Genomic DNA, 11,564 nt, shown 5'->3' on the forward strand with positions numbered 1-11,564 from the left:
GTCTGCTGTTCTGTAAGGACCGCTATCGGTCCACAATAGATAGGGTTGACGTGCACCACTGCTGACCGCTCACCTATACTGCAGCAGTCCTTCAGCGGTATAGGGACTGACGTACAGTCTGCTAATCACTAACACACAACCTGCTTGTTCCACAAAAGTTCTTATAAGGACTGGTAACTTGGTATAGGGTGCTACGGTACATAGGCTTGAGTGCGGTACAGTCTGCTGTTCTGTAAGGACCGCTATCGGTCCACAATAGATAGGGTTGACGTGCACCACTGCTGACCGCTGCCCTATACTGCAGCAGTCCTTCAGCGGTATAGGGACTGACGTACAGTCTGCTAAACACTAATACACAACCTGCTTGGTCCACAAAAGTTCTTATAAGGACTGGTAACTTGGTATAGGGTGCTACGGTACATAGGCTTGAGTGCGGTACAGTCTGCTGTTCTGTAAGGACCGCTATCGGTCCACAATAGATAGGGTTGACGTGCACCACTGCTGACCGCTGCCCTATACTGCAGCAGTCCTTCAGCGGTATAGGGACTGACGTACAGTCTGCTAAACACTAATACACAACCTGCTTGGTCCACAAAAGTTCTTATAAGGACTGGTAACTTGGTATAGGGTGCTACGGTACATAGGCTTGAGTGCGGTACAGTCTGCTGTTCTGTAAGGACCGCTATAGGTCCACAATAGATAGGGTTGACGTGCACCACTGCTGACCGCTCACCTATACTGCAGCAGTCCTTCAGCGGTATAGGGACTGACGTACAGTCTGCTAATCACTAACACACAACCTGCTTGTTCCACAAAAGTTCTTATAAGGACTGGTAACTTGGTATAGGGTGCTACGGTACATAGGCTTGAGTGCGGTACAGTCTGCTGTTCTGTAAGGACCGCTATCGGTCCACAATAGATAGGGTTGACGTGCACCACTGCTGACCGCTGCCCTATACTGCAGCAGTCCTTCAGCGGTATAGGGACTGACGTACAGTCTGCTAAACACTAATACACAACCTGCTTGGTCCACAAAAGTTCTTATAAGGACTGGTAACTTGGTATAGGGTGCTACGGTACATAGGCTTGAGTGCGGTACAGTCTGCTGTTCTGTAAGGACCGCTATCGGTCCACAATAGATAGGGTTGACGTGCACCACTGCTGACCGCTCACCTATACTGCAGCAGTCCTTCAGCGGTATAGGGACTGACGTACAGTCTGCTAATCACTAACACACAACCTGCTTGTTCCACAAAAGTTCTTATAAGGACTGGTAACTTGGTATAGGGTGCTACGGTACATAGGCTTGAGTGCGGTACAGTCTGCTGTTCTGTAAGGACCGCTATCGGTCCACAATAGATAGGGTTGACGTGCACCACTGCTGACCGCTGCCCTATACTGCAGCAGTCCTTCAGCGGTATAGGGACTGACGTACAGTCTGCTAAACACTAATACACAACCTGCTTGGTCCACAAAAGTTCTTATAAGGACTGGTAACTTGGTATAGGGTGCTACGGTACATAGGCTTGAGTGCGGTACAGTCTGCTGTTCTGTAAGGACCGCTATCGGTCCACAATAGATAGGGTTGACGTGCACCACTGCTGACCGCTGCCCTATACTGCAGCAGTCCTTCAGCGGTATAGGGACTGACGTACAGTCTGCTAAACACTAATACACAACCTGCTTGGTCCACAAAAGTTCTTATAAGGACTGGTAACTTGGTATAGGGTGCTACGGTACATAGGCTTGAGTGCGGTACAGTCTGCTGTTCTGTAAGGACCGCTATCGGTCCACAATAGATAGGGTTGACGTGCACCACTGCTGACCGCTCACCTATACTGCAGCAGTCCTTCAGCGGTATAGGGACTGACGTACAGTCTGCTAAACACTAATACACAACCTGCTTGGTCCACAAAAGTTCTTATAAGGACTGGTAACTTGGTATAGGGTGCTACGGTACATAGGCTTGAGTGCGGTACAGTCTGCTGTTCTGTAAGGACCGCTATAGGTCCACAATAGATAGGGTTGACGTGCACCACTGCTGACCGCTCACCTATACTGCAGCAGTCCTTCAGCGGTATAGGGACTGACGTACAGTCTGCTAATCACTAACACACAACCTGCTTGTTCCACAAAAGTTCTTATAAGGACTGGTAACTTGGTATAGGGTGCTACGGTACATAGGCTTGAGTGCGGTACAGTCTGCTGTTCTGTAAGGACCGCTATCGGTCCACAATAGATAGGGTTGACGTGCACCACTGCTGACCGCTGCCCTATACTGCAGCAGTCCTTCAGCGGTATAGGGACTGACGTACAGTCTGCTAAACACTAATACACAACCTGCTTGGTCCACAAAAGTTCTTATAAGGACTGGTAACTTGGTATAGGGTGCTACGGTACATAGGCTTGAGTGCGGTACAGTCTGCTGTTCTATAAGGACCGCTATCGGTCCACAATAGATAGGGTTGACGTGCACCACTGCTGACCGCTGCCCTATACTGCAGCAGTCCTTCAGCGGTATAGGGACTGACGTACAGTCTGCTAAACACTAATACACAACCTGCTTGGTCCACAAAAGTTCTTATAAGGACTGGTAACTTGGTATAGGGTGCTACGGTACATAGGCTTGAGTGCGGTACAGTCTGCTGTTCTGTAAGGACCGCTATCGGTCCACAATAGATAGGGTTGACGTGCACCACTGCTGACCGCTGCCCTATACTGCAGCAGTCCTTCATCGGTATAGGGACTAAGAGTTTTGTCACAGGGTCATTTAAAAAATGACAGGCAGAGGAAGAGGCAGGCCCTTCCGCAGGGGTGGTAGGGGTAGGGCAGGAGCAACAGGCTTGAGCCAAAGTGGGAAGTTGCAGAAGGTGCGTTCAATTACTTTAAAGGATGCACCAGACTTGGTTGAGTGGCTCGCTCAGCCTTACTCTTCTGCACCCTCCTCATCCTCTCGATCTGCACCCTCTTCTTCACTCTCTGCTATGTGCACCCCCAAAGACACTACCACCAACAACACGACCACCACCACCACCACCACATACCTTCCGCTTGAGTCACTGGAATTATTTTCCGATCCATATCAAGAGGACATTTCTGATGCGCAGCCACTCTTGGTATTGGATCAGGAAGAGGAGGTAGCAACAAGCGCTACTCAGCAGTCTGACGCCAGTACCCAGATCAGCCCAAGGAGGAGGTTGGTCCCCGGTGTTGCTGCCTACTCCGAGATCTCTACTTATAGCGGTGGGGAAGGTGACGTTGATGATGACGTGTCTAGTGATGTCACGTGGGTGCCCACAAGAGAGGAAGAGGAGGGGAGTTCAGAGGGAGATATGGACCAGCAGATAGGGAGGAGAAGCAGCAATGACTTACATTGCACAGCAGGGACAAAGCAGACTGCAAATGTATCAGGAGCGAGTCATCGACCATGTACGGTCACATCTGGCGCTCCCAGGACACCGGCACATGGCTCCGCAGTGTGGGCTTTTTTTAACGTGTCCGCTGCTGACAATAGCGTTGCCATCTGCAATCTTTGCAGTCAACGCGTTAGTCGCGGTAAGCCCAATACTCACCTAGGGACGACCGCCTTAAGAAGGCACATGAGCAGCCATCACCGAGCCCAGTGGGAGCAACGGAACACACAAAGCCACACTGCAGGCTCTCACCGTCCAGCCTCGTCTTCTACTTCTCCTTCTCCTCTCTCCTCACAATTGTCCTCCACTCCACCTTCCATCACGCCAAGCTCACATTTTTCTGCAAAAAGGCAGGCTTCCGTGGGCCTAATGTTTGAGCGTAAAAAAATGATGACGCCGGATAACCCTCTTGCCCAACGGTTGGCGGCTGGCTTGTCAGAACTCATAGCCCGCCAACTACTGCCATATAAACTGGTGGACTCGGAGGCCTTTCGCAAATTTGTGGCCATTGGAACACCACAATGGAAGGTCCCAGGAAGGAAGTATTTCTCAGAGAAGGGCATCCCAGAGCTATATGGCCATGTTCAGCGGCAAGTGAATGTATCTCTGGCACACAGTGTCGGTGCCAAGATACATCTGACCACAGACACGTGGTCTAGCAAACACGGGCAGGGAAGGTATATCAGTTTTACTGCCCACTGGGTGAACCTTCTGACGGCCGTCAAGCATGTAACCCGTGGCACCCGTGTAGATTTGGTTTTACCGCCACGGATTGCATGCAGGCCTGACTCTTCTTCTCCTCCTCCTACTCCATCCTCCTCCCTCTCCTCCTCAGCTGCCTCCTCCTTTTCCGCTGCTAGCGTCTCTTCCACTGCACCGCCCAAGCTCCCCAGAACCTATTCCACATGCCAGGTGAGACGTTGCCATGCCGTGCTGCGTCTGTTGTGCCTGGAAGCAAAGAGCCACACTGGCCCGGCACTCCTTTCAGCTTTGCGTTCACAGGCAGATGAGTGGCTAACACCGCTCAATTTGACAGTTGGTAAAGTGGTGTGTGACAACGGTGCCAATCTGCTTAGCGCATTGAAACAGGGCAAAATCACGCACGTGCCGTGCATGGCACACGTCTTAAACTTGGTCGTGCAGCGATTCCTTGTCAAATACCCTGGGGTCCAGGACATCTTGCGGCAGGCAAGGAAAATCTCGGCCCATTTCAGAAGATCTTACACGGCCATGGCTCGCCTTGCTGACATTCAGCGGCGACACCATCTGCCGGTCAGACGTCTTATTTGCGATTGCCCGACGCGATGGAACTCAACCTTCTATATGCTTGATAGGCTGCTCCAGCAGAAACGTGCAGTTAACGTCTACCTGTATGAACTCTGCGAAAGAAACGGTTCTGGGGAGCTGGGTTTTTTTTCACCGCGCCAGTGGCTGCTCATGCGCGACACATGCAGACTTCTGCGGCCATTTGAGGAGATCACCAAACTGGTCAGTCGCAGCCATGGCGCCATCAGTGACATGGTACCTTATGCCTTCTTTCTGGAGCGTGCATTGCGTCGTGTCATTGATCAGGCTGTGGAGGAGCAGGAGCGGGAAGATGAGGAAGTCGCAATGCTGGATGAATTCCCAGGGGGGGCTACTCTATCTGAGACAAGTCAACAACAGGAGTCTGATGAGGAGTCAGAGGAGGATGGTGCCGGGGCGGATGAGCAGGAGCAAGAAGAGCATGCTTTAAACCTTTCTGGGATCCCTGTTGTGCGAGGATGGGGAGAGGAGAATGAAGAGGACGACATTATCCTGGATGATGAGCAGGAGCCAGGCCACCACACCGCTTCCACTTTAGTGCAAATGGGGGCCTTCATGCTCCAGTGTTTTAATAGGGACCCCCGTATAAAAAGCATGAGGGTCAAGGACCAGTACTGGGTGGCAACGTACTTAGACCCCCGGTACAAACACAAAATGGCGGAAATGTTACCGCCGTCGCAGAGGGCTGTCAGAATGCAGCACTTCCAGGCCTTGCTTCGAGAAATGCTGCATTCTGCTTTTGCGTGCGCTGGCAGAGGAGCAATTCCCACTCCCAGAGAAGGATTTGCGGGTACCAATCCAACAGCGCCTGCAAGAAGAGGCCGGTTTGAAGATGTGTTGGTGACTTCGGATATGAGGTCATTCTTTCAGCCGACCCATCGACAGGTGTCATCCGGATCCAGCATCAGGGAACGCCTAGACCGTCAGGTGTCCGACTACATTGGGTTAACGGCCGATGTGGACGCTCTGAGGAGTGATGAACCCCTAGACTACTGGGTGGGCAGGCTTGACCTCTGGCCAGAGCTTGCCCAATTTGCAATCGAACTGTTGGCTTGCCCCTCATCCAGTGTCCTGTCCGAAAGGACGTTCAGCGCAGCAGGGGGGATTGTGACCGATAAGCGTACTCGCCTAGCTCACCACAGTGTTAACTACCTCACATTTCTAAAAATGAATGAGGCATGGATCTCGGAGGAATTCAACACATGTGACCAGTAGACCATGTATATGTCTATAAACTATTTTTTTAATCAAGCACACAGACCTTCTTAATTCATTTGGCTCACTTCCTTGACCCAAAAAAGCACACCGTACTATATGCCCCTACCCTCCTCTTTGAAGAGGTTGAGCGGTGTCATATTTCTACTGGGGCTGCTTATGATATCCCTGTGCTGTGCTGACTTCCTCCTGGGGGTTCTTATTATGAAGGGATCACACTATCCCTGTGCTGTGCTGACTTCCTCCTGGGGGTTCTTATTATGAGGGGATCACACCATCCCTGTGCTGTGCTGACTTCCTCCTGGGGCTGCTTACGGTGCTGCTGTCAGTGCTGTATGTCACGGTGCTGCTGTCAGCGCTGTATGTCACGGTGCTGCTGTCAGCGCTGTATGTCACGGTGCTGCTGTCAGCGCTGTATGTCACGGTGCTGCTGTCAGCGCTGTATGTCACGGTGCTGCTGTCAGCGCTGTATGTCACGGTGCTGCTGTCAGCGCTGTATGTCACGGTGCTGCTGTCAGCGCTGTATGTCACGGTGCTGCTGTCAGCGCTGTATGTCACGGTGCTGCTGTCAGCGCTGTATGTCACGGTGCTGCTGTCAGCGCTGTATGTCACGGTGCTGCTGTCAGCGCTGTATGTCACGGTGCTGCTGTCAGCGCTCTGTATTACGGTGCTGCTGTCAGATGCCTCTATCACGGTGCATGTGTCATTCCGGTATGTCACGCTGCTGGTGATCATCTCCTGCACCCTCTTCTTTGCCTACCCTGGTCCCTGACCTTCCCTCTCCTCCATTGCCTTCATTAGCTCCATAGTCCTGAATTGTTAGAACAATTTCCCAAATAAAATAAAAATGCTTGTAGTTATCGATCCCAAATTCACCTCATACATGTATTATGTCATTGTCCAGATGGTGGGACTACGTTTTACCCCCTAATAATTACCACGTGGCCGCAAATTCGACATGAAGGTTTGCAAAGTTCGCCTCCCATTGAAGTCAATGGGGCCCGCGGCGAACGTTCGGTTTCGCGAACGTTTGGGTCCGTTCGCATTTCGCTTTCGCGAAACGTCCCGTCGGAAGTTCGTCCATCACTAATTACTGATACATTCTATTAAAGTCTATGCCAAGCTAAGAACTTTTCTTTATAGTTTTGGATGGAGTGAGGGAGGATTAGAACCCCTGTTGTGTTTTTACTGCTATCTGGGGATTCCCCTCACTTCCTGTCCTGCTCACAACATTGTACCGGGCAGGAAGTGAGAGGAAATCAGCAAAGGGGACCCAGACATACATTTTTAGTAGAATAGGGGAAGGCCTAGAGCCCCAGTCAGATTTTATTATAATTGTGGAGAGCTCCCCTCACTTCCTGCTTGGTAAAATCTTGTCACCGGGACAGGAAGTGAGGAGAAATCTCTTTAATGGAGATCTGGATAGCAGTAAAAACCTGACAGAGGTTCTAATTCTTCCCCACTCCATCCAGAACTAAGAAAAGAAAACATTATGGGTGGACATACACTTTAATGATACATCACATTTTATTGTCTTAGCAGTAAATCTCTAAATCCCTTCTTCATATATTTCCTCTGAGAGTTACATTTCTTTTCATCTCTATTTAGTATAGATTGTATGGAATAGGAGGAGGAAAGAGGGGAGACCCCATCCTATCCAATCACAGCGACCGCACTGCACCCCGCACAGAGCGACTGCGTGTGGGGGAGGGGCAGAGAGTTGGGGGAGGGGTAGAGAATAGGGGGAGGGGCCAGAGGAGGAGATTGCTGATGTCACACACTGTGATAACATTCTGTTTAATGATTACAATGAAAGTAATTGTCATGAGATAGATAGATAGATAGATAGATAGATAGATAGATAGATAGATAGATAGATAGATAGATAGATAGATAGATAGATAATTATATAGATAGACCACACCCCTCTTTACTGACAAATAGGAACATGTCATTCACTGTTACTCCAGTAACTGGAGAGATCTCCTACCCAATCACAGGGAGTGACAGAGGGAGAAATCACAAATATAAGAAAAACCTGCTGGGACCTGACTGAAGTCCCACCCACTGCTTTATCCTATTGGCTGAAAATTCTACCAATCCCACTACCCATCCTTGTGACATCACCAGTCTCTGGGCGGAGTTCTGACTATTACTATTATTCCATATTCATCCCACAGATCTTTATACAACCTCCCCATACACATATCCCAGCATGGAGGGGCTCAGTGAAGGTGGTGGTGAAGGTGTGGAGATGTCGGATCGGGTCACACAGATCATAAAAGGAGATCCGTCCGACCTCATAATCCAGATATATCCTGACTCTGTTACTGCAGATATTGGGGGGTAAGGAGATCCCTTTCCTGTCATGTATCACCCGATACTTATCACCATTCCTGCACAAACCCCAGGACTTGTTATTATTTCCAATCACTGACTGCCTTCCTCTCCTGTCTATACTGGGGTAACACATCCCGACTATCCAGAAATCTGATCCCCCGACATCCACTTCCCAGTAATGTCTCCCTGAGGAGAAACTCCGACTGCTCAACACCTGAGGATAACCCTGAAATCTCTCTGGTGTTTCTGGACTATTCTGTTTTCTATGTGACCAGGATACAGTTTTCCTGTCATCTGATATATGGAGATAATTATGAGCTGTATTTACATCCGGTAATATGTCTGCAGCTCCCTGTATATTGAAGTCTACATTTACCCCTCTTATTATATCAGATAATGTGTGTAATGTGTGTGATATCCCATCCACATCCAGAACCCCTCCATCATGGAGGAGCTCCTCATGTCTCTCTCTGTCCTCATCATCTCCATCCTCAGTATCACACAAGTCACCTGTGTCTGATTCCTGTAAGACAGTCAGTGGATCCATCACGTTACACAGCTCCTCAATGTGACGCAACTTCCTGGACAGCTCCTCCTTCTTTATTTCCAGATCCCGGATGGAGATGGAGATCCGCTCTGCCCTCCCGGAGATTTCCCTCAGGACTCTCTTCTCCAGGTCTTCCAGACGTCTCCTGAGATCTCTAAACAGGGCAGTGACTCTCTCGGTGTCACCAGCTGCTTCTTCTTCTACTTTCCTCCTGTGTTCCTGCAGACTCTGGACTCTTTCCTCCGTCTCCTCTCTCTTTGTCAGAAGTTTCTGCAGAACATTCCTCAGTGTCTCCTTCTTCTTCTCAGAAGCCTCATCCAGCATCTCCACCTGGTGTCCTCGATGTTCTCCAGCCAAACTGCAGGACACACAGATACAGGTCTCATCCTCAGTGCAGTAATACTTCAAAATGTCCTTATGGACGGAGCATTTCCTGCTCTCCATGGACAAGGTGGGGTCACATAAAACGTGTTCTGGGGACTTTTTGTGGACTCTCAGGTGTTTATCACACAGAGAAACCTCACAGTGCAGACAGGATCTAACAGCAGGTACAGGAGAGTCCACACAGTAAGTACAGAAGACCCCGAACTCCTCCTGATGTGGCTGAGCAGACAGGAAATTCCCCACTATGTTACGTAGTGTTATGTTCCTCTGCAGTGCAGGCCGATCCGGAAACTTCTCTCGGCATTCAGGACAGAAATATCCTCCAGATCCCTCCTGTGTATCCAGCACACGATCAATACAGACCCGGCAGAAGTTGTGTCCACATCTCAGGTTTACAGGATCTGTATAAATGTTCAGACAGACGGAACATTCCAACTCAGCTCTCAGGTTAGCAGACGCCATCGCTGACAGTAGAAGAGAGAAATGAAAGTGAAAATCTCTGACACCGGAGAAGAATGCAGTTGGGAGGGTCACTTCCTCCTACACAGGGCGGGGCTGATCCAGATCAGTATTATTAAAGTGGTATTTCCCAAAAACATAAAAAAAATCTTTACTGTGCAGTAACCAAACAAAATAAATAAATTGGATACATTTTTTTTTTAACTAACCCTTTTTTCCTTGTTGCTTTTCGGTCCCACGAAATCTGCCTCTTCCAGTGCCTGGGCTAAAAACATCACTTCCCTCGGCGCCTCCGCTCGCTACTGCTCCTGGGAGATGTGTGTCACCATTTCCCAGAAGGCAGTGGGCAGTGCTGAGGGCTAGACTTCCGACGCCGCCGCCTGTTGTGATGGCAACCTGAGCTGTTGACGGCGCTCGGATTTAAGCTTACTGCGCATGCACAAGATCGGCGATACAACGGGTGGTGCATGCTGGTCTATTAGCGGCACAGTATGCCGGAAGAGGATGTCTATGAGCTTCACATGCCCACAGGCAAGATGAGAACCGTCAGTGTAAACATTTTAAAGTTTCTTTTATCGGCGAAAACTGAGATCTTAATGAAAGAAAAATGGAACAAGTGAGTTATATTGTAATCACCTCTTCTTTGTCATTCCCTCCCCCCCAAAAAAAAACATTTAAGACAGTGGAACCCCGCTTTAACCACTTTTTGAGACGTGTTGTTTACAAGTTAAAAACAGTTATTTTTTTGCTAGAAAATTACTTAGAACCCCCAAACATTATACTTTTTTTTTTCTAACACCCTAGGGAATAAAATGGCGGACGTTGCAATACTTTCTGTCACACCATATTTGCGCAGCGGTCTTACAAGTGCACTTTTTTTTGGGAAGAGTACACTTTTTTAAATTAAGAAATAAGACAACAGTAAAGTTAGCCCAACTTTTTTATATTGTAAAAGATAATGTTATGCCGAGTAAATTGATACCCAACATGTCACGCTTCAAAATTGCGCCCGCTCGCGGAATGGCAACAAAAGTTTACCCTTAAAAATCTCCATAGGCGACGTTTAAAAAATTCTACAGGTTGCATGTTTAAGTTACAGAGGAGGTATAGGGCTAGAATTATTGCTCTCGCTCTACCAATTGTGGCAATACCTCACATGTGTGGTTTGAACATATGCGGGCTCTACTCACGTATGCGTTTGCTTCTGCATGTGAGCTCAGCGGGACAGGGTGCATTTTAAAAAATGTTTTTCTTATTTATTTATTTATTTTACCTTTTTATTTTTTTATTTTTTCACTGTTCTTTTTAATAAAAATGTGTCACTTTTATTCCTATTACAAGGAATGTAAACATCCCTTGTAATAGAAAAAAGCATGACAGGACTTCTTAAATATGAGATCTGGGGGTCAAAAAGTCCTCAGATCTCATATTTACACTTAAAAGCAATAAAAAAAAATCATTTTTCAAATAAAAATTGTCATTTAAAAAAAAAATTAAAATAAATAGTCCTTTAAGAGCTATGGGCGGAAATAATGTTTTGACGTTACTTCCACCCTGTATTGCTATGGAGACGGGTAGGGGCCATCTTCCCCTCACTCATCTCCATGCTCAGCAAGGGTGAAGATCCGATGGCTCCGGAAAGCAGCGGAGGGCACCGGAGAGTGACGGGAGGGGGGTGCCCTCTACCACCACCAATAAAAGTGATCGCTCGGTGATTCGGCCGCAGAGACCACTCTTATTGGAACCGGACCGCCAGCTGAAGAAGAGGACACTTGTGTGTGTGACTTGTACACTAGACATTTAGTCCAAGTGTGTCCAATTCTGGGATATTAGTGTTCCCAGGAGCCACAGGTGCAGCATCTAGGCCTGCTTCCTGCAGCCTGTCGCAGTCTTTGAAAGGC

The 11,564-nt window shown here is 48.6% G+C and overlaps 1 protein-coding gene across 1 annotated transcript; it reads right to left on the minus strand.

The window, feature by feature from the left end:
* Positions 1-8,091: 8,091 nt before the first annotated feature.
* On the minus strand, positions 8,092-9,712 carry LOC143961638 (E3 ubiquitin-protein ligase TRIM39-like). Its single transcript, XM_077470961.1, has one exon. The coding sequence runs from the start codon at positions 9,664-9,666 to the stop codon at positions 8,092-8,094; it is 1,575 nt and encodes a 524-aa protein (XP_077327087.1). The 5' UTR covers positions 9,667-9,712.
* Between the last annotated feature and the right edge of the window lie 1,852 nt (positions 9,713-11,564).

The sequence above is a fragment of the Lithobates pipiens genome, unplaced genomic scaffold, assembly GCF_037356315.1.
Source record: "Lithobates pipiens isolate NorthernLeopardFrog02 unplaced genomic scaffold, aLitPip1_a1.2 Scaffold_8, whole genome shotgun sequence".
Classification (NCBI taxonomy): Eukaryota; Metazoa; Chordata; class Amphibia; order Anura; family Ranidae; genus Lithobates; species Lithobates pipiens.